This window comes from Wyeomyia smithii, chromosome 2 (genome assembly GCF_029784165.1).
Source record: "Wyeomyia smithii strain HCP4-BCI-WySm-NY-G18 chromosome 2, ASM2978416v1, whole genome shotgun sequence".
In the NCBI taxonomy this organism is placed as follows: domain Eukaryota; kingdom Metazoa; phylum Arthropoda; class Insecta; order Diptera; family Culicidae; genus Wyeomyia; species Wyeomyia smithii.
The window spans coordinates 164,428,240-164,452,528 of NC_073695.1; the positions used below are offsets into that span (position 1 = coordinate 164,428,240).

The following is a 24,289-nucleotide window of genomic DNA, read 5'->3' on the forward strand; positions in this document are numbered from 1 at the left end:
GAATTTGGAATGTTAAAAATTAATAAATTAAACACAAAAATAGGCGGGACGAAGTTTGCCGGGTCAGCTAGTATTAAATAAATGCTTATGCTTTTTCCAATTGTGCATGACTGGAATTCAACTTGGGTAAGGTTCCTGTCGGTTTTACTTTCTTTATCAACTTCGTTAACGTTGATCGTTGCTACACAGTATGAGAACATGTTTGACTTAACTTGTGTGTTTCTTAAAAAATAGAATCCCATTTTATATACATATACAACCTTTACTTTGCATATGCATGTTCTCGTCCAGTTGAATAATTCTTTTTTACATTTATATAGCAACTATATAAAGCGATAGTTTATTTGCATTTATTTGCAGATGTTTCCACAGGCAAAAGATGCTATTTTGTGCTATTGGTTTTTTTTAATTACGACTCATTCTTGAAAAGCTTCGTAAAAAAATGAAGATTACAAATATATTTTAGTGCCAAAATGGTTTGGTTCATCGATGAGACGTCCTCAGCAACACCGTTCTGGCTCTAGAAGTATTTGTAATCATCGATACCCTTTTTCATAAACCCTTTTCACAAATTATTTGTGATTCAAAAAAAAAATACCAATCAGAAATACCTGTGCAAAATTTCAGCCAAATCAAAAATGATAGATTAAAATGGTTGCCCGTTTTTTTTTGTGGAATTGCACATTTATTTTTTTGCGATTTGTGCCATCTTAAACGTTATTTTCTTGCTTCGCACTTGTCATGTACATAATTGATAAGCTCCGCTTTTCTTCACATACTGTCATCTTGATACTATTCGATTGAATTATTGCATATTTATTGTCAAAATCTACTAACGTAAACAGTTAATGGCTACCCAATAAATGATTATCAGTGTACCTCAAAAAAACAGATGGTAAAGGTAAACTAGCTCAACTTTAAGATTAGAATTCTAGAACAGTTATGTTATTCAGTTCATCCATTCAGATTCATCTGGTACGTTGAATCTTTTCCTTCCCCCTCAAAATAAAATATTTTATATTATTCGTCGTGTCATTCCGTTAACCATAACACTTCAACTTACATAGTCAAATAATATTTGCGATACAAAATTAAAATATTCGTTTTTCTTCAATAGATGGCCATATTCATTCCATTGGTGGACATGGAGATGAATTTAATGTATCTGGTTGTTTATATCGCATAATAGACCTTGAAGAATCAGACAAGGAAACGATTCACTTGTTGGTATTCTTATTGATGCAATTTATGTCTCGTGCTGATTTAGTAAGAAAATTTATCTCGTATATTTTGTGCAAGAATTGTATTAATTGTTTTTACAGGCCTACCCAACTGATGAAAAGCCAATGGTGAAACAGCAGTCTATTGTGCTCAGACATCTTTATCTCTTGCTAGGCTACAATCAAACAGAAAAAATATTCCACATTCCTCCTACCAGATTACGTACATCGGCCGTTTTCAATTCGTTTATGGCAAATTTACCCCAGGTTTTAGATCAAAATCATTTAATGGGCTGGATTTTACTATCAACCGTAATACAAGTGTTGTTATATGCGCCAAATCAAGGCAACGGCTTATTACAATCTGGGACTGAATCAATGCCTAGCATAGCATACACTTTTTCTTTGTGGTACATGGAAAGTCACATTCGTCGCAACTGGATGATGTCGCTGCTAGTTATATTGTATAAATATCAATATAATCAACCACCGTATGCTGATCATATCCAAAACCTAATACGCATAATTATCAACTCATTAGACTCTCACTTTCATCAGTGTAAGCGAATTCCAGCTACTGTAGTGATGGACATACCAGCTACAAGATCTCGCGATTTGAGCCAACCTTCATTAGGAACTGAAGATGATAAGTTGCAGGATACTCCTCCTCCTAGCCCTATTATACCTCCTGAAGGCCAGCCACCTTCACACGGACACTCATCCAAACATAAAACACAGAAAGCGAATTCCCTAGGTTACAGAAAATATCCTGATTCTAGTTTGGAAGCTGATGATACTGAATCAGAACTAGTTGCCATTCCCGAAAGTGATCTCTCTGATAGCACTTTACAAGGAAGTAGTGCTCCAGTAAGTTATCCCGAAAAAAAATTTACGATGTATTTTGTGGTGACAACCAAGGATGGAAAAACTCGCATCGCATAAGAATCATTCGGGTATCATTTCTGAACGTGCTATTTATAAGCTTTCAATCCTAGCAAACCATCGCTATTCAAAGTTACACATTCTCAAGCTTGCAAGAGACAACTTAGAGCAAAGAAATAGATGGTAGCTTTCTTTGATGATTTTGTTTCAGTATTGCCTGCTTTAGGCGGAGCGAGCAACGTATAGCGAGTGTTTCACGAAAGAATCGTAAACGATTGCACTCAAGCGATCGCAATGATTCTTTCAAACGTTGGTTGCTTGTAGGCGTAATTCGGCTACTCCACGTCGTGCTTTCACCGTGATATAACACGATGATTCTTGGTGATTTCAAGTATCAGATGCTAATGCACCATGCTACAATTTCCGTAAGCATTGATGATACCTATTTGCTCCGGCAAGCAAACAGTTGAACGCAATCTAACGTTCATTTGGATTCATAATTTTGTATCACTGGCGATAATATCTCAAAGCTTCTCGCGATAATGTTGAATGCAAGTGAACTTGGACACAATAAATACTATCGTGTTTGAATCATTCAGTCTCCTTCTATGGTATTCGGAACTCTTAGAAGCGAAAAGCAATCAGCAGCGTTTCTATGGAAAACTTGTACGCGAGTGGAAATAGTTGAACGATAACTGATAAATCAAAGAACACATTTGCATGAAATATTGCTAGTGAGTGAACTTTTCCATGCTTGGTGACAACAGTAAACGGACAATGATTTTTATTGTAACCATAAAAACATGGTATTTTTACTGTGAGTTGCAAACGATTTTTGTCATTACCATGATATAACAACGTTTTTCGTTGTTGCATCTACCACCGACAATATTTTTACCATGAAAAACATTATCAGTGACTTCTAAATGTATGGTAAAAATGCCTGAAAAAATGCTGTTACGATACATAACAACCCCTCATGGTAAAAATGACAAAAACAGCGTTTTTTTATTGTTCTGGACAATGATATTTATTGTAAAATATATACAATGAAAAACGTAGTTAAATTATGGTATAACTACTGTACTGTACTGTGATGTTATTTTTTTCGGGATAAACAAGATTTCGTAATTATTTTGTTAACTGGTTGAAATAATTGAATTTGACAAGCATTTTGCAAAGAACTTAATTTGAAAATTTTCAGGAAAATATTTTATGAAATGAAATAAAAATTATTTTATCTCACATTTTCCTGCAATAATATTTTATCGACAAATATTTTTAGTAAGTTTTGACACTTCCAAATCAACGAAAACGAACCTGTTATTCATTCACGTATATAAATACTAATAAGAGGCTACTAAACACTTGTTACAGGGATCATTTGATGATACTGTTCACTTCGATGATATTTGTGCACCACTCAAACCGGAGCAAGTTAAGAACAAAATAACCGTTCATGTTACAACAGCAAATTTGGCAACAGCCCAAGTTGCGATTTCAACGATTACAACCGGAGAAAAGGATGATAAAACTGAGCTATCAAAAAAACTACACAAAATCATTTCGTCCTCAAGTGGAAACGAAAAAAGCTCAGACCCAGCTACAAGCGGTATTGTTATACATAAAACTTCTCCTACTACCCCGGTAAGCAAATGTTCAGTACAAGAAGGCGTTCGCATGATGGTCACCTCATCAATGCTTGGTCAACCGAAAGCACAAGCAATTTTAAATCCACCGGCGAATGTCCAGAAAGCAGTCGTAGTAACTCAAGACACAGCAACCGTTATTAATAGACAAAAAGATAGCGCATTCACGAAAGCTGCTACAGGAATATCATCGACGCAAATACCGCCTGGTGAGTGAATATTTTTTATAAAATCATTTCACAGGGGAATATTACGTGATAGTACCGATTACATTAGTAAGGGCAATTCCAAAAATAACCGAAAAGAATGAGTAGTTACTATAATTACTGTTACCTTAATAAAATCAAAATATAGTAAAAGAATAACAACAGAGGTTTCGTCAAAAAATATTCGGTACAAAGGATACAAAAATAGTAAATTGAGGAAGTAACTAGAAAACATTACTCCAGGTTCCGTAAAAAATTATGCGAGGATATTTGCCTTTTTTTTAATAGGGGGGATGTTTTGTGATGAATTAATTATTCACTAATATGTATTCAGAATTTATATTGCGTGTTCTGCCACAAACGGTGACATATCAACACTATTACATATACTTTTTAAAGTTTTATTTCATCAAAAGATAGTAATTGCTTCCGCAGTTAAGTGAATATACTTGTCAAGAAAAAAAGAAAAAATAAATGAACCTTTTTATATAAAATAAAGTTACATATGTGCGACCGCCCTTAACTTCACAACGGAGCGTCTGATTTGAGCTGGCTTTGTTTTGTTGTGTTCGTTTTTGTCCAAGGCAAATTGTCCAAGGCGAGGAAACTAGGAAAATGGTTGAGTTCACGAAAATAGAATTTTCATACAACGAAGAAATGAGATCGTGGAAGGCGCAATGAACAACAATAATATGACAGCAATTCAAAACAGGTGACTCTCGACAGTTATTTTATAATCATCCCTCAAAAGCTACCACCGAAAATTAAATACTAATAGAAGTACGCTAAACATATAAAAATGCAGCTCTGTCTGTTTGTCTGATCCATATAGGCTTGGAAACTATTAAACCGATCGGCGTGAAATTTTGTATATTAGGGTTTTTGGGGCCGGGAAAGGTGACTAAGATAGTTCGAGACCCCTCCCTTTTCTGGAAGCGAGGGGTCCCACACCAATGAAACACAAATTATTGCACATCTTGAAAACTGACAAAGCAAATGGAACCAAATTTGATGTTTTTAGGGGTAACAAATATGTCAATATTGGTTCGACAGGTCCAATATGGGAGGCAGGTCTCCCATATAAGCAAAACAGATATTTCAGCCAGGTTTTCCGGAAAACAGCTTACAATGATCGGGCGATGCACAGGAGCCAAAACTCGACTCCAGAAGCCATTTTTAAATTTAAGATGGATACTTCCGGTTTTTAATATGTTTATTTCCGGAATCGTAATGGTGCACTGAAGCCACAAGTCGACCTCAAACAACATTTTGAATTGTAAGATGGCAACTTCCGGTGTATGGAAAACAGCTGAAAATGACCAAATACCACCCAATATGGGTGTTTCTTTAACCAGAATGACGTTCAGAGGCCAAAAATTTTCTTGAAATGCCATTCCGAAATCTAAGATGGCGACTTCCGGTTTCTGCCGAAAAGTATCTCCGAAATCAAAAGCTAAAAATTTACCACAGACATCATTATGAATTGTAAGATGGCGACTTTTGGTTTCTGGAAAACAGCCGAAAATGACCAAATAACACCCAATATGGGTGTTTCTTAAACCAGAATGACGCTCAGGGGCCAGAAATTGACTTAATATAGATATTTCTATAATCGAGATGATGCATAATAGCCAAGCATTAACCCGGGACACTATTCAGAATTAGAAGATGACCACTTTCAGTTTCTGGAAAACAACAAAATTACTTAACATCACCCAATGTGGGTATTTCCGGAATCAGGTTGATGCCAAAAAACAACTGAAAATGATTGAATACCACTCATTATGGATGTTTCCAGAATAGAGGTGATGTACAGAAGCCAAAACTCGAGGATGTTGTCATTCCGATAAAACCAATCATTTCAAACGATTTGCCTTTTGTACGTCGTGCATTTGCAGACTATTACCAAATCGCAAGGAATCAATAAATTTGGAATGTTTAAAATTATCAAATTAAACACAAAAATGGGCGAGACGAAGTTTGCCGAGTCAGTTAGTTTAAAATAAACCTTAACCTAATCTTACTCCTATCTTATCGACTATAAAGCACAGAGAACAGACATTCATGTTCATATAAAGAAATTTAAAAATCGTGTGTAAAAATTTGAATCCAAATACATTAATACACTAACGACATCTGTCTTGTGGTGCCCCAGTTGCACTGCATTAATATTGCTGTATCGATATTTTATCGATATCTGTGATTGGTTTTTAAGTGACGCGAGCGCCACATAGCGGGAGCATTACCACTAACTGTTAAATGACGGTTGCAAGTTTTTACACATCTTTTGAAAATAAGATGAACGTCTGTTTTCTGTGTATAAAGTGAGCTAATCGTTGTAATTGAGGATTGCAACGATTTTCGTCGGAACGTATTGATAATATTGATTGACACATTTTCTAATGTTCCACATTAGTAAGCCTGTGTAGTTCATTCGTACTAAACCAGCGAGGACGCTTCAATATCATTTTCAGATGTTTATTCTGAATCCTTTGAAGCATCGTTTTTCTGGTTGTACAACTTGTCCAGATGGGGACTGCATATAACATTGCTGGTCTAAATATTTGTTTGTAAATCAACAGGTTATTCTTGAGACAAAGTCTAGAATTTCTGTTGATAAGAGGATACAAACATTTTATATATTTCTTGCACTTTGTTTGAATATTCTCAATGTGCTCCTTGAAAGTAAGATTTTTATCATAAACTAGCCCTAAGTAACCGTTCATCTTAACAACATGATTATTAGTAGGTTTAAGAAAAAAAACTCTTGGTTCATGAGGAAAAATAATTAATTGTGTATTCGATTAGGAGAAATCTTCCATTTCTGCAAATATAAAGAATATACACTAAAGTCGCTTTTTACGTGGGGGATACGTGCCGCGTAGAAAAAACGCGTAAATTCCGGAATCCGCGTAAAAAATCGCGTAAATTCCGGAATCCGCGTAAAGAACGCGTAAATTCCGGAATCCGCGTAAAAAACCGCGTCAATTCCAAAATCTGCGTAAAAAAACAGCGGCAATTCTGCAATCCAACTGAAGATAAACCGTAATTCGCGCAAAAAAAGCCCAATTAAATTCCGGAATCCGCGTAAAAAAACCGCGTAAATTCCGGATCCACGTAAAAAAACCCGCGTAAAAAACGCGTGAAAAGCGACCTTAGTGTATAGATTTTCTTGCAGCCTACTGCATATGACACGAAGGCTTTTTCCTTTTACGGAAATGCTTGTATAGTTACAAAACAGAGTTTTGGCACATCCAGCTGGTAAATCAGGAAGATCAGAAGTAAAAATATTATATAAGACTGGGCCCAAGATACTTCCTTGAGGTACACCAGCTCTAACAGGCAATCTATCAGATTTACCATTTAAATATTTAACCTGAAGAGTGTGGTCCGTCAAGTAACTTCGAATCATTTTTGTGGTGTAAAAAGGAAAACGGAAATTGGACATTTTAGCTATTAAACATAAAGGTTTAAGGCCAAACACTGTCGAATGCTTTTTTTTATGTCTAGAAGAGCAGCTCCAGTGGAATAACCTTCAGATTTATTAGTACGAATCATATTAGTTACTCTAAGTAACTGATGAGTAGTCGAATGCCCATGGCGAAATCCAAACTGCTCATTTGCAAAAATTAAAATTTCGTTAACATGACACATCATTGTATTAGGGAAAGTTTGCTTATAGAAGAGAGTAAACTAATTGGACGATAACTTGATGCATCAGCTGGATTTTTTTCAGGTTTTAAAATTGGAATAACTTAAGCATTTCTCCATTTTGAGGGAAAATATGGTGCTAAATACGGGAGTCACTTCACGATGAAATCAGAGTGAAGTGAATAAAGTCTTATTACGGGACTTACGTAAGTGAGAAAAACGTCGCAAGGTGACATCTGCCGTAAAATCTGGGTTATTATGAGTGTTATATGAGTGAAGTGGAAACGGAAAAAGCGACGTTTCGCGTGGAATTATTTCACGATCATTTTGAACGGTGAAATGATTTCACGAAGATAAGGAAGTTTGAAAAACGATTGATTTGTAATCTAATGATAATATATATGGGATTTATTTTCCAGTAACAATGCCAATCTTTTTTTTCCCTTGAAGAAAATCGACTCTCTGGGACTTGCAAATTTTTGAGCTGCGGCCAATGGAACGTAAGGGAAAAATTTACCTTCGAATTTCGTTTAGCGGTAAGGCTCAAAAGCTTCCTCTTGTCGAAAAATGTCCTCATACAAAATTTCAGCTCAATCGACTTTCCGAGACTTTAAAATTTCGAGCTGAGAAAGTCGTTCATTTCACTTGTCCTATTCTCTTTTTCACTTCACTGTGATTTTTGTCACCTCACTTGAGGTGGAATCGGGAATAGGTCTCAAAAAATGAAGTGAGCGTGAAACTGAAATATATTGAAATATATACCGTGAAGTGACTTCCGTAATAAGCACCTATGTTAATTCAAAGCATCTGTTAATTCAAAGCATCTGCCTTAGGAACTGATAAGTTTTGGGCATTGAGTATTAAACTGCACAAATCATCCAATGCTTCGTCAATGTCAGCACTGTTTTGTAAAACAATATCACAATTCAAGCTTTCTTCGATCGTGGTACGATATCGATCCCAATTGGCCTTGTGATAATTAAACACAGACCTAGTGGGATTTAAAATAATTTCACGGGATATGGAAAAAGTTATGGGAAGATGATCAGAATCAAAATCAGCATGAGTTAACAAATCACTGCATGAATTATTTTGATTTGTTAATACCTAATCAATTATGGATGGATTCCTAACAGAAGAAAAACATGTAGGACCATTTGGAAATAAAACTGAATAAAATCCAGCCGAGCAATCGTTGAACAATATTTTTCCATTGGAATTGCTTTGTGCATTATTCCACGATCGATGTTTCGCATTAAAATCACCGATGATAAAAAACTAAGATTTATTTCTTGTAAGTTTTTAAATCTCCCTTGAAATGATTTTTCTGCTCACCAGTGCATTGAAAAGGTAAATACACTGCGGCTATAAATAAAATACCAATATCTGTTTCGATTTCAATTCCCAAACTTTCAATAACCCTTGTTTCAAGATGAGGCATAACACGATGTTTTATTCGACGGTGGATAACTATTGGAACTCCACCTCCGGCAACATCAATTCTATCGAGCCCGTGAATCATATAATTGGGGTTTTAAAGCGTTTCAGTCACAACTGCAATATGCACATCATGGACAGTTAAAAATTAAAAAAGTTCATCTTCTTTCGCCTCTAAAGAGCAAGCAAATTCAATTCGGAAAATTGACAGAATTATTTAAAGTCATTGCTGAATTTCAATTTCATAACAATATCAGTTGTAAATTTTATACCTACTTGAACAGCGTTGTACATCGAGTTACAGTTCAACAGAGCGGACATTAACTGCAGCATGGATTGTTGTAGATAGTCAATCTTTTCGGGAGTTGAACTACCTAAATCAACACTGGCTGACTTTTCAGCACCAAACTCGAAAGGTTTGTTGCTGTTTGAAATCGAAATATTACCTGAAAAGACACTAGCATATGAAATGCATGGTGGTGCCTGAGCAGGATTAATTGTTTTCAATTTGTTGTTTTCTGAATTGGAATTATTACCTACAGACACACTAGCTTTAGGAAATGCTGGTGATGCCTGAACAGTGTTGAATGTTTTTTTGATTACCCATATGAATATTATTAACAACAGGTTGTTTTGAATACCTACGCTGTCTAGAGAAAATAATTTTTGGAATTTGATTGGTGTTTAGCCCCACAATTTACGCATTTGAAATTTCCAGTGGCCTCTTTCACTGGGCAGATGACCTTTGTGCGAGAAGAGTCACCACAAATTTGTTTTGTTGTCATATTACAGTTACGAGTACCATGTCCATAGGCTTGACAACTCCGGCATTGCGTGAGATTATGGATGCCTCCATGTCTCTTAAAGTTTTCCCACTTTATTCGCACGCTGAATAAAACACGGCTTTTTCTAAAAATTTCAAATAACTTTGGTACGATCAAAATGTACCAAGTTATTTTCGTGGTGTATTCCAGTATTATTAATTTATGCATTTGATTTACGTTTCATCAAAATTGCTTGGTTGGGGAAAACCAAGTAATTCTGTCAAACAATCTTTAATTCTATCAATAGTTTGGTCATTTAAAAGACCTTTCAAAACAGCCTCGTTTTTGGCATCATAGGTATAAAATTTGTACATCTTTTTAGTCAAATACTGTAATAGATGTTTATGGCCTTCAGAAGATTCGGCCAAAATACGAATTTCGCCTCGGTGGCCAATTTGAAAATTAACCTTTACATCAGAAAGAAATGATGAAAGTTCTGAACGAAAAGCTTTAAAATTTGCAACTATCACCACAATGGGTGGAACTTTAGCTTTTTTCATACCGGCATTTTGCTCAGAATGAGAAGCTTTCTTGATCACCAATAGAAGAAATAATTTTATACCTATTGCTTTCTGAATCACTCGGAGGAGAAGCCTCATGTTTTGTTGTAGCCGCATCAAAGCGAGCTTTTTTGCATCGTCCTGGCATTTCAAGACAAATTTCACTTCATTTTCGCTTACTTCAAATTCACACATTAAACACTCGTTAAACGTTAAAAACAAATTCAATACTTTGCAACTCAACAGGAACTCTTTAAAAAAGATTACCTGTTGAAAGCGGAAAATTTGTTATATCTCTCAGTAGTCTAAGACTAAGCCTCGAGCAGTTGGTAAAATGCGACCGTTCTGCAAAGCAGTTCAAGTCGTACTCGAGGATATTAGCCGTTCTACGCATATTTGTATCATGTTCCAAATCAGGCAAACGAGAAGAACCATTTCAAAGTTTTACACTACTCTTACGCGTTATGTCAATGTGACAAATGCAATTATTGGTGTAAAACCAGTTTTACCTTGCAATATAATGTTTTGAAAAATCTAGTTTTAACCTTTTTTCCCATGACATACCCATTGAAACCCAATACAATGTGGGTAACCACCCCTCATGGCTATTCAATCTGCTTCCCAAAAACCCCAGACATGGTACGGTAAACAATCGACCGCATAATTCCCTACCTAACTCCAATTAAGGGTGCTAAATTTTCATTTTTACCTACTACAAATAAAAAACAGGATTTACGCTTTGCTCTTTACCAGTACACATAAGCACTGAGGAAGACTGTATGTCACAGTCGAAATATATATTTGCGCGGACAATATTTATTTCCCAAAAAATTTTCTAGTAGAGTCTAACGGAAACCGATAACTATTTCTTTGATTTCTTAAATCACTCTGCTAAGACGCTCGGTATAGATTTTCTAAATTTGACAATGGCATCCAAGCCAAATAGGTTTTTAAAGTTGGAAAAAAGCATTGCGGGTATTCACAAATCTATTTCCTTTCTTAAAAATTGTTTGAAATATCATGTCACTCCCACGAGTCATAGAGTAAAAGTTAAAAGTCCTATAGCCCCCTCCATTATGAAACATATGGAACGGGAGTGTTTGAAAAGTAGCATCAAGTTTCTTTATAGTAAACTTAGCTGCACAACTCTGAAGGTTATTCACTTCATTTAAAACTGGCCAATGAATTTCCTTTTGAATTCCAAAATTTTCTAACTAAAGTTAAAGTAGCCGAAAAGTGTGAAGGGGAACGAAAACGAAAATTGGGATTGAAAAAGTTAAATCAACTACTTCTACGAAATAACAGTAATAGAAAGACAGTCAAAGTACACCTCATTGACGACTTTGTGGTCAATTGGTCTTCGTACGAGTTCTCACAACCCCAGCAAAATCTTCTAAATATGGGCCCAAACTTCGCAATTCCTTCACGACCCGATTGAATCGATTGAACAATCGATCATCGATATAGAAGCTGGGATGGACAGTTGTAAACTATCCACAGAACAAACTGGTGAAGTACGCCAAATTTTTTCAAAAATTACTGAGACACTGCCACGTCATGAAAATTCGTCTGATCTAAAGACAGTTAAGGAATTACGTAAAAAACCTGTTTTCTATTTAAAAGCTGATAAGGGGAACAAAACCGTCATCATGGACAAGTCTGACTATGATGAACCCAAAAAATTTATAAAGGTCCATATTGGCAACTGCGACTAAATCCTCTTGCTGATATGGTAAAACGTGTCGAAAATACAATAAAAGAATGCAAACCCGTTTTGGGTAATGCTTTAAAAAAAACTTCGTGTTTCAAATCCAGTTCTTCCAAGAATAAAGGGTCTCCCCAAAATTCATAAACCTAGAAATGAAATGAGAGAAATTATCTCAGCGGTAAGAGCTCCCACAGAAAAATTGGCTAAATGGCTGGTAAAAGAATTTCAAGCCATGCCCAAGAAATTTCCAAGTCGATCAGTAAAGAGCACCGGAGATTTCGTTGAAAATTTAAGATTCTCGGGTAACATCCAATCTGATGAGATAATGGTTTCATTTGACGTAACGGCCTTATTTCCTAGCGTTCCAGTGAATGAAACCATAAACCTTTTAGAGGACTGGCTTCTTTCCCAATATTCTGATAATACTTGAAAAAAGAAAGTTGACAGTTTGTTGAAGCTTTCACGTCTTTGCATGAAAGAAAACTATTTCACATTTCGTGGTAAATTTTACAAACAGACTAAAGGGGCGCCAATGGGGAATCCTCTTTCTCCCTTTCTATGTGAGCTCTTCATGGCAAATATAGAAAGTACACTAGAGAAGAGGAACATCTTACCGATTCGATGGTAGAGGTATGTGGATGATATTTTTTGTATTTTGAAAAGGGCGGATCTTGAAACTTTTTTCATATCCCTTAATAATACCCATAAAAATATAAACTTCACAATTGAAAAAGAACTTAACAACAGACTCCCTTTCTTGGACGTCGTTGTAGTCAGAAAGTCTACGGACTTGAAATTTGAAATTTATCGGAAACCCACGAATACAAAACGGGTAATACCTAACACTTCAAACCATCCCTTCCAGCATAAAATGGCATCCTTCCATCATATGAATGGAAAGTTTACCTCTAAGTAAAGTAGCCAAGCAAAAGAAACTGGAATATTTTTTCGAAATTGCCAAACTTAATGGCTACAATGAAAGTATCATTCAAGCCATTGTTGATAAAAAGAAGCGTGCTCAAATTCGGAAATCTTTTACAACACTCACCCCAATAACAGAAGATCTGAAAAGGGTAGCCGTTGAATATGACGTAAACTTGACACGCCCACTTCGTTTAAAATTTAGAAAATTTGGGATGGATATTGTCTACATTAGTTGAAATACCCAACTCAAAACAAAATTGGGGTCTACCAAAGACCCTATTGATACCCTGAACAAAGCTGGAATTTATAAAATTGCATGTAGTCACTGTGACATGGTTTACATTGGACAAACTAAACGTAACCTAGGGATACGTTTCAAAGAACATTTCGCAGAAGTGACAAAAGCAAGTAAAGTTTTAAAAAATGCCCCACCACACCTTTTCAAATCAAAAGTGGCTGAACATATTTTCAACGAGGAACATCCACTAACTTCGGATAACATTCACCTCCTCCGCCCCGTTAATAATTTATGGAAATTAGACGTAGCTGAAAGTTTAAAAATTTATAAACAACACTCATGCACGCTTCTTAACAAAGACGCAGGTAATCACCCCTCATGGCTATTCAATCTGCTTCCCAAAAACCCCAGACATGGTATGGTAAACAATCGACCGCATAATTCCCTACCTAACTCCTATTAAGAGAGCTAAATTTTCAGTTTTACCTACTACAAACAAACAACAGGACTTACGCTTTGCTCTTTACCAGTCCACATAAGCACTGAGGAAGACTGTATGTCACAGTCGAAATATATATTTGCGCGGACAATATTTATTTCCCAAAAAATTTTCTAGTAGAGTCTAACGGAAGCCGATAACTATTTCTTTGATTTCTTAAATCACTCTGCTAAGGCGCTCGGTATAGATTTTCTAAATCAGACTAATCTTGTTATATTCATACCAAAGTGTGAATGGTCAAAATGAAGGTTCAATTATTTAAATTTTTATCGGGTAACATACCATCAAAAAGAGATGTGTTTGTTAAAGATTGCACATTTTTACCTGATTTGAGCGTTGTTAAGCTTCCACCATTTTGGTTACACATGAGAGAACTGTTTCAATTTGTATGCATTCCCAGCCCACAAGTTTAAAGTATCCCTAATAAAGACATAAACGAGTCGCATTTCAAAAATCAAGAGAAGAGATTCTCGGTATCGAATGTCTACAGATCCAAAATATAGCCAAACATTGTAAAGAGAGCTCCGTAACACTACTCAAACAGAGAATATAAGAATTGATGTTCAGTAGGACAAAGTTGGATAGAAAACGTCTAGGGAACCATTCAAATATAACATAACGCGGAATTTGGCAATTTTCAGTACCCACTCACCCCCACGTAACGCAATTTTACATGTTTGCCACACGCAATATAACGCTTCGCTGAATACCCCCCACCCCTGAGCGCGTTATGTATTATTTGAATGATCCCTAGTGAGAACATATGCGTATAAAATCATAGATGGGACAAACAGTTTTTATTTACATATTAATATACACGAAAATAAACTCTTTGGTGGTAAAAAACGAAAATCGAAAAGTAATAGGGGACAACTATGGGTATCATTCCGCGTCGAACACTCGACAGAAACGGACGTGCAAAGTGGTCGTTCTATTACAATCCGGTCCGTGTGTACGAATAGCCAAACAAAAGAGTGTATTATTCGCGCTGCAGGCCAACTAGATTGTGAGTTGTGTCGCTACGTTCTGTACCCGGCTCGCAACTTTGGCTGTATTGGTGCAAAATACCAGCTGCAGTTTTGATCTGTGCACAGTGAATAGATCTTTCTAATTCAAGGCCATCATTTGACAGTCGAGTCGTGTCGCTGTGCTGAGTGATCTCACACCCGGCTCACTGCTGGTGGCTGTATTGGTGCTGCTGTACTGGTGCTGCTGGCTGCTTTGGGTGCAGCTTCGAACGATCGGACAACCACTGCTGGAAGGAAGAAGTAAATAGGTACGTGTTCTTGTCGGCGCTAGTGCGCTACATTTAGCGCGATGGATATAGATCCCTCGCCTCCCGTGCCACCATCCCCGAACCCCCTTGACCCTGACCCTTCTGTAACCCCCTCCCCTGTTCATTCTCCAGTCCCTCCTCGCCCCAGGCTTTACCCGGACGGATCTCAACAGGGCAGCTATACTGTTTATTTTCGTCCAAAGGCAGGAGTGAATTCAAAGCGATTAAACATACTGCAAATTTCTAAAGACCTGACGAAGGGGTACAAGGCCGTGACCGAAATTTCCAAGGTCCGACCTAACAAGCTCCGTGTCGTGGTCAGTGATCTGGCACAGGCCAATGCTATCGCTTGCTCTGAGCTCTTCACACGCGAGTATCGCGTTTACATACCCGCACGAGACGTGGAGATCGACGGTGTCATAACCGATTCGAGTCTGTCTGTCGAGTGTATCCTAAAAAGCGCAACCGGTTGCTTCAAAAATACCGAAACACAGGCGAAGATTTTGGATTGTAAGCAATTGCGGTCCATGTCTCTCGTCGGCGGTAAAAAAGTTTACACTCCGTCAGACTCGTTTCGCGTTACGTTTGCCGGATCTGCACTCCCTAGCCACGTCTCGATCGACCGGGTTCGTCTGCCTGTGCGATTGTATGTACCCCGTGTTATGAATTGCACCAATTGCAAGCAGTTAGGCCACACAGCCGCCTACTGCTGCAATAAGGCACGATGTAGCAAGTGTGGGGAGACTCATGCGGAAGATTCTTGCAGTGTTAATGCTGAAAAATGTATTCACTGTGGGGAAAGCCAGCATGAGCTCTCCACATGCCCGGTGTACATGCAGCGCAGAGATAAAATCAAGCGGTCAAGGAGCGTTCAAAGCGTTCTTATGCTGAGATGCTGAACCGTGACCACTTCTACCATAACATCGAACCCCTTTGATCTGTTGTCCTCTGATGAAAACGATTCTGACGATTCATCAGCGGGAACATCTTATGCCAATCCTGGGGAGTCTAGGAAGAGGAAAAATGTTTCTTCTCCTAAACTTCCCCGTAAAGGTCCTAAGATTTCCCAAAGTGTAATGAAAAGTACGAACAAACCAAACAGTGCTGCGGAAAAACCGAAGCAAACTCCTCCTGGGCTTGCAAATTTAAAGTCCCAGAAGGAGTTCCCAGCACTGCCAGGAACATCTAAAACCCCAGTTGTTCCTTTTGCACATCCAGTTGATGAAACAAACTCTGGATTAGTGAAATTTTCTGGCATTGTGGACTGGATTCTTGAAAATTTCAATGTACCCGATCCAATTAAAATTTTTCTTACAGCATTCCTCCCAACAGTTAGATCATTTTTGAAGCAGTTGACTGCCCAATGGCCCCTCCTTGCAGCGATTGTATCCTTCGATGCCTAATTCAACTGCGTATATGAAGGATTCTATCTCTGTCTTACAGTGGAATTGTAGAAGTATTTTACCAAAAATTGATTCGTTTAAAGTTTCGATAAATAAAAACAAATGCGATGCATTTTCCCTTTGTGAAACTTGGCTTACTTCAAATATTGATCTCAACTTCCATGATTTTAATATTATTCGCCTTGATCGAGACACCCCATATGGAGGAGTACTTTTAGGGATTAAAAAGTGCTATTCTTTCTATCGTATTATCCTCCCCTCGATTCCAGGCATCGAAGTTGTCGCATGTCAAATGACAATACAAGGTAAAGAGCTTTGTATTGCCTCAATATATATTCCTCCCAGAGCACAGGTTGGGCAACGGTTGCTCTTTGATTTAATAGAACTTCTTCCCTCGCCACGTTTGATTTTGGGAGACTTCAACTCTCATAGTGTGGCTTGGGGTTCCCCCTACAATGATAACCGCTTCTCTTTAATCTATAACCTTTGCGATGACTTCGACATGACTATTTTGAACAACGGTGAAATGACACGTATCCCGAAACCTCCAGCGCGCCCAAGCGCTCTGGATCTATCCTTATGTTCGACGTCGCTACGGTTGGATTGCACATGGAAGGTAATCCTCGATCCTCACGGTAGCGACCATCTGCCTATTCTTATTTCAATTACAAACGGGTCAACTCGCATGCGACCAATTGACATTCCGTATGACCTCACACGGAATGTCGATTGGAAGTTATACGAGGAAATGATTTCAAAAGCGGTTGAGTCGATTCAACATCACCCACCACTTGAAGAATACAACCTCCTCGCGGGCTTAATCCTCGACGCCGCGTTGCAAGCCCAAACGAAGAAATATCCCGGCGTAACGATCAAAGAGCGGCCTCCAACTCCGTGGTGGGACAAAGAGTGCTCCGATGTCTACACGCAAAGATCCGACGCGTTTTTGGCCTTCCAGAAGGGAGGTATACCCGACGACTATATACGGTATTCGGAGCTTAATACCAAGCTTAAAAGCCTGGCTAAAGCAAAGAAACGCGGATATTGGCGTCGGTTCGTGAACGAGACGTCGAGGGAGACATCGATGAGCACTCTTTGGAACACAGCCCGAAGAATGCGGAATCGCGTTACGGTCAACGAAAGCGAGGAGTCTTCAAGTCGGTGGATATTTGATTTTGCCAGGAAAGTATGTCCGGACTCTGTTCCTGAGCAAAACATTGTTCGCGATGCGTCTCCGGGCCACGACGCGATAGAATCACCTTTTACGATGACAGAATTTTAAGTTGCCCTTCTGTCCTGTAACAATAACGCGCCTGGGTTAGATAGAATCAAATTCAACTTGTTGAAGAATCTACCCGGCAATGCCAAGAGGCGCTTGTTGAACTTGTTCAATAAGTTCCTGGAGCAAAACATTGTACCGCAGGATTGGAGGCAAGTGAAGGTGATCGCCATCCAAAAACCAGGGAAACCAGCTTCTGATCACAACTCGTATAGGCCGATTGCAATGCTATCCTGTATCCGGAAATTGATGGAAAAAATGATACTCCGTCGCTTAGACCATTGGGTCGAATCAAATGGTCTACTATCAGATACTCAATTTGGCTTCCGCCGTGCCAAAGGGACGAATGATTGTCTTGCGTTGCTTTCAACAGATATTCAGCTGGCGTATGCTCGCAAAGAACAAATGGCGTCTGCGTTCTTGGACATTAAGGGGGCTTTTGATTCCGTTTCTATTGACATTCTTTCGGGTAAACTTCACCGACAAGGATTTTCTCCAATTTTGAACAATTTTTTGCACAATTTGTTGTCCGAAAAGCACATGCATTTTACGCACGGCGATTTGGCAACTTTTCGCATTAGCTACATGGGTCTTCCCCAGGGCTCATGTTTAAGCCCCCTTCTTTACAACTTTTATGTAAATGACATCGACGAATGTCTGGCAAATTCATGCACGATAAGACAACTTGCAGACGACAGTGTAATCTTTGTTACAGGAGCCAAAGCTGCCGATTTGCTAGGACCATTGCAAGATACCTTGGACAATTTGTCTGCTTGGGCTTTACAGCTAGGTATCGAATTCTCTCCGGAGAAGACTGAGATAGTAGTTTTTTCTAGGAAGCATGAACCTGCTCAGCTTCAAACACAATTAATGGGTAAAACGATTTCTCAGGTTTTAGTACACAAATATCTTGGTGTCTGGTTCGACTCTAAAGGCACCTGGGGTTGTCACGTGAGGTATCTGATGAAAAAATGTCAACAAAGAGTGAATTTTCTTCGTACAATAACCAGACAATGGTGGGGTGCCCACCCAGGAGACCTTATAAGGCTTTACCAAACAACGATACTGTCTATTATTGAGTACGGGTGTTTCTGCTTCCGCTCCGCAGCAAACACACATTTGATCAAACTGGAGCGAATACAATATCGTTGTTTGCGTATCGCCTTAGGTTGCATGCAATCGACCCATACGATGAGTTTGGAGATCTTAGCTGGAGTACTACCATTGAAAACCGCTTCTGGAGCCTGTCTTCTCATATTCTAATCAAATGTGAGGTCTTGAACCGTCCCGTGATTGAAAATTTTGAAAGGTTAATCGAACTTATTTCGCAAACCCGTTTAATGACATTGTATTTCAATCACATGTCCCAAAATATTAACCCTTCTTCGAATATTCCAAATCGTGTCGACTTATCAAATACTTCTGATTCTACTGTGTTTTTCGATACATCCATGATAGAAGAAACTCGTGGAATCCCGGATCATTTACGCGTGCAGCAGATCCCTAAAATTTTTTCCAATAAATATCGAAACATCAACTGCGACAATATGTACTACACTGACGGATCACTTCTTGATGGGTCCACTGGCTTCGGTATTTTCAATAACAATTTAACCGTCTCCCATAAGCTCGATAATCCTGCTTCTGTTTACGTCGCAGAATTAGCTGCAATTCAGTACACCCTAGGGATTATCGAAAAAATGCCCACGGACCATTATTTCATCTTTACGGACAGTCTCAGTTCCATTGAGGCTCTCCGATCGATGAAAGATGTTAAGCACTCTCCGTATTTCCTGGGGAAAATACGGGAACATCTGAGTGCTTTATCCGAAAAATCTACTCAGATTACCTTAGCGTGGGTCCCTTCTCACTGCTCGATACCGGGTAATGAGAAAGCGGACTCTTTGGCTAAGGTGCGCGCAACAAACGGTGATATTTATGAAAAACCAATTGCCTTTAATGAATTTTTTGCATTTGTACGTTAGAATACGATCATCAGTTGGCAAAATTCTTGGACCAAGGGGGAACTGGGAAGGTGGTTACATTCCATAATCCCCAAGGTATCGACGAACCCGTGGTTCAAGGGGTTGGAAGTCGGGATTTCATTTGCGTGATGTCCCGGCTTATGTCCAATCACTATAGATTTGACGCGCATCTCCGTCGTGTTGGGCTCGGGGAGAGTGGTATCTGTGCCTGTGGTAAAGGTTATCACGACATAGAGCACGTTGTTTGGTCATGCCCTGTACACCGTGACGCCAGGTCTAGATTAATAGCTTCCCTGCAGGCCGAAGTGAGGCAGCCGGCTGTTCCTGTTCGTGATGTCTTGGCGAGCCGTGACCTATCCTACATGTCCCTTATATACGTTTTCCTGGAATCCATCCACGCCCCAGTTTAGTCCTATCCCCTTCCGCCTACATCCAACCAAACGACAAGAACACGTTAAGACCCCGGATCCGGAAACAGCAATCAGACCCGCACGATACTCTCAAGGCCCGATGGAAACAACCCAATATGCCAGTCCGTAATATCTTGGCCCAGCAGCGGAGCAAATTTATTATGCTGCTTACCTATGGCAATGAAAACCATCAAACAGCAAACCTGTGCTTTTAATGCAAAATATTCTAGCTTTAAGTTAGATTTAGTTTCAGCTCGTAGTCGGCAGCGAGGATAAAAAATTTGCTTTTAGTTATTAAGATACTTTAGAAAGTAAGCTACCAGATATAATTGGCGCCGTTAAACATTGAATTGTATTTGTGCCGTGTCAAATAAACTATAGATGAAGAAAAAAAAACTATGGGTAGAACACAAATACGGTCTGACCGAAAACCGTTTTTACATTATCAAAAAAAAAAAAAATAAAGTACGGCAATAGCGACCACATTTTTTGAACAGGTTTGGCCAGTAGTTAATTGATTCTATTATTGCTCAAAATGTCGAATGAATTGGTCGAAAGCTAATGGCGCTCCCTTAGTTAGTCAATGTCTTTCTTCGTGGAAAGAGAAATTCAGTTGATTAACCTTAAGAGAGACAATGTATATAATTTTCAATTATTTGGTTTTATCTCCTTCAGCTGAATCAGGAAGACAGAACAAGCCTAAACCGTTAACTACTAGTCAAGAACCTTACTCTTATTGGTCAGAACAAAGATCTGTTTCTCCTGCTCAAAAGACGCTAGGCAGACAAAAACGCATAATTGAACCTAGTCTAACCCCAGCCAGTACACCAACTTCCAATAATGGTACACAACAAAACGTAGAGGAAGGACTTAAAATGACCCACAGAAGCCAAATCCAACATTTCGGAAGAACAAACAACTATGCATCGCCCGAAACACCGCTTTCGAAGATGGATCTGATGATACCCCCTTTAACGTTGGATGCAGGAGAAGAATTGTTAAGCCCCAAGAGTATTGCACAGCTGGAAATACCAACACCAGAGCGTCTGTTACCAATCGGACAACCTGGTAAAGAGAGCATATCGGCCTTAGCTGATAGAGTTCGAGAAGCTTTGACGATTCCCGATATTCGCCATTTAAAACAGGATAGTTTTGATAAATCTGACGTAAGTCGTGTTACAAAAACAATATCACATGTTAATAACTATATTTAATTAAAACAGAGTATTGGCAGTAACAGAGAAGATATTACTTCCAGTAGCAGGGCTGCATCACCTCGGAAACTAATCAAGCAGGTAGCGTTAGAGTCACCACCTCAAATCGAAGATATTCAAAGCACTGCTGCGCGAAATGCATTTGCGAAATCCAATAAAACCATACGGGAAGCCACTGGTATTCGGCAACCAAGACAACGTAGTAGAAAGACTGGACCATTTGCAATAGGTTCATTTAGCTCATCTGATGGCAGAATGCGATATGCTGGGTCGTGGGCTACATCGAGCAAGGAATATTCGGATGACGAAGAACAACAACAAGAGAGTAATGTTAGCTCGGAAAAACCGGTATGACAGTTCATATTCAGATAACTAATTTTATTGAGTATTTATTATGAAAAAATTGCTATCAATTTTTTTACAGAGTGCATCTAGAATTGGCGACGAATGCGTTTGTGAGCGATGTGCCGAATGTGGGGCTATAAAGGAAGAATATACAGATGAAGAAATGGGTATAATGTTAATTATATTGGGAACATTTATCCACAGAGAACCTGCTTTAGCTGCACCTTTTCTTCCTGAAGTTCTTACTACGGTTTCGAGGTAATCAAAGTTGCTTGTAATGAGTTTGTCAAATGAAACATTCTTACTATCTAATGTTTTAGAGTTGCTCTTCATTCAACTTTTCCATGGCAGTGTGAAAGCACAACTCATTTACCAGGAGGATCCCAATCGGTAGCCCATCAACTTATACGCTGCGTTTTACATCAATTAGCACCAAATGGAGTATTTTATCAAATATTTTTGTCTCAAGCAAATGGTAAATATATTGTGCAAACGTTTTTGGGACTTATGTAAAGTTGGTTGGTTGGTGGTCTAGCGCGGGACACCAATTTAATTATGAGTTGATCTGCAGCGGGGGATAGATTGGCAGCTATCTTTGAAAAGGCCAACAATTACACGTGAATAGTTTTTAAAGTCGTTTTTGATGTATCAAAAATATTGTGTGCTTTGTGCAGAAGTGAAACTTTAAAACAAACTCGTGAGATATTCTCACTAAAAGCAGGCCACCGGTGACACGAGGACTTTCAAAAATGATATTTATGTGTTTTAATGATTGTAAGTAGTAAAAAAATGATAAAAAAAAACACTGTACAGTTCAAATTAATGGACTCCCGGAATTTCAGAGATGTAGATCAGTAAAAAGAATAAAAAGAGCTCAAAATACAACATTTTTGAAAACTGGTCGACTCCTTGGTGTTCGAGGCGTTTATCAAATACAACTAAGCAAAGTGGTTTTCTCAATTTTCATTACTTTCAATCATTCAGACACATGAAACACAAAGATCCTTTTCGAAAGACCACGTGTAACCAATGGCCTGGTTTCAGCGAGAATTGCTCTCCTTTTTTAATGATGCTTATTCAAAATCAAATCTGTATGTTTTCACAAAACAAAACAGTGTTATCTGTATAGAACATTTCACGTATTGCCAGTAAAAATATGGGGCACCGTGTAGATCAATTTTATAGAAACCGCGGGACATTTCAAAGGCGGACACTTAAGATACACGCAGGACATTTCTTTGGACGTATTTGTAAGCGGGACATTTTGTTGAAACGAGGGATGTCTGGTCACTTTAGACTTATGCCAACTAAACACTTTTTACGTGTGAATTATCTAACTTTACCAAATCGCGTGGAAAATTATTTGAACAGTTTAATCCAGGTCTTTTTACCGTCTTTTTCTATCAATTCAAAAGTAAATCTAGGAAAATAATTCATAATAATGTTCACAATGAACAAAAATAAGAAAGAATAAAGATAAAAAAAAAACCTAAATTAATCCACCTAGCGGTCAGACCCAGCCTTTCTCATTCAAACTTTTATTTGTAAAAATAGATTTACATGAACGCTTCAATCCAGTAAATGTATATTCACTCTTTAGGTTCTAAAATATTGATGTTGTAATCTATACATATAAAAATGTAGTCCGGTCTGTCTGATCCATATAGGCTCGAAAACTACCGAACCGATCGACGTGAAAATTTGTATGTAAGCGTTTTTGGTGCCGATAAAGGTTCCTATGTTAGTTTGAGACCCCTCCCTCTTCTGGAAGGGAGGCCTCCCATACAAATGAAACATAAATTTCTGCACAACTCAAGAACAAACCAAGCAATTGAAACCGAATTTGGCATGTGGATGTTTTAAGGGGTAACAAATATGTCCATAATAGTTTAAATATGTCCATAATAGTTTATGTGGGAGGGAGGGGTTCCATACAAATGAAACGCAAATTTCTACACATCTCGAGAACTAACCGAGTAAATGGAACCAAATTTAGCATGTGCATTTCCGGGGGTAACAAATATGTCCATAATAGTTCGATAACCCTCCCTTTTCTGGAAGGGAGGAGTTCCATACAAATGAAACACAAATTTCTCCTCATCTCGAGAGCTAACCAACTAAATGGAACCAAATTTGGCAGGCGAATGTTTTTAGAGATAACAAATATGTGCATAATGGTTTGACACCCCTCTCTCTTCTATAAGGGAGGGGTCCCATTCAAATGAAACACAAATTCCGCACAGCTCAAGAACCAATCAAGAAAATACAACCAAATTTGGTATTTGAATATGTCCGGAGGTAACAAATATGTCCGTAATGGTTAGACGCCCCTCCCTCTTCTGGAAGCACATGTTTCTGCACAAATTTCTGCACATCCCTCAAACTAATCAACGAAATGGAACCATACTTGGCAGGTGAATGTTTTTAGTGGTAACAAATATGTTCCATAATCGACCTCAGGTAACATTTTGGATTGTAAGATGGCAACTTCCTGTTTCTGGAAAATAGCCTAAAATGGCTGATTTTCACCCAATATAAGAATATCTGGATCTAGAATGATACACAGGAGCTGAAATGGACCACAGATACTATTTTGAATCCTAAGATGGCGACTTCCGGTTCCTGGAAAACAGCCGAAA

At 38.3% G+C, this 24,289-nt stretch overlaps 1 protein-coding gene across 12 annotated transcripts in view; it reads left to right on the forward strand.

Moving 5' to 3' along the window:
• LOC129723881 (protein unc-79 homolog) overlaps window positions 1-24,289 on the forward strand; it is a 119,420-nt gene that overhangs the window by 53,969 nt on the left and 41,162 nt on the right. For 11 of the 12 annotated variants that reach the window (XM_055678354.1, XM_055678355.1, XM_055678358.1 and 8 more), the window contains 7 exons: window positions 1,118-1,266; window positions 1,323-2,087; window positions 3,480-3,960; window positions 20,767-21,257; window positions 21,315-21,653; window positions 21,730-21,908; window positions 21,971-22,125. In XM_055678354.1, coding sequence (XP_055534329.1) covers window positions 1,118-1,266; window positions 1,323-2,087; window positions 3,480-3,960; window positions 20,767-21,257; window positions 21,315-21,653; window positions 21,730-21,908; window positions 21,971-22,125 — 2,559 coding nt within the window. The remainder of the gene's footprint in view (window positions 1-1,117; window positions 1,267-1,322; window positions 2,088-3,479; window positions 3,961-20,766; window positions 21,258-21,314; window positions 21,654-21,729; window positions 21,909-21,970; window positions 22,126-24,289) is intronic. The other variant, XM_055678365.1, reaches the window with a different exon arrangement.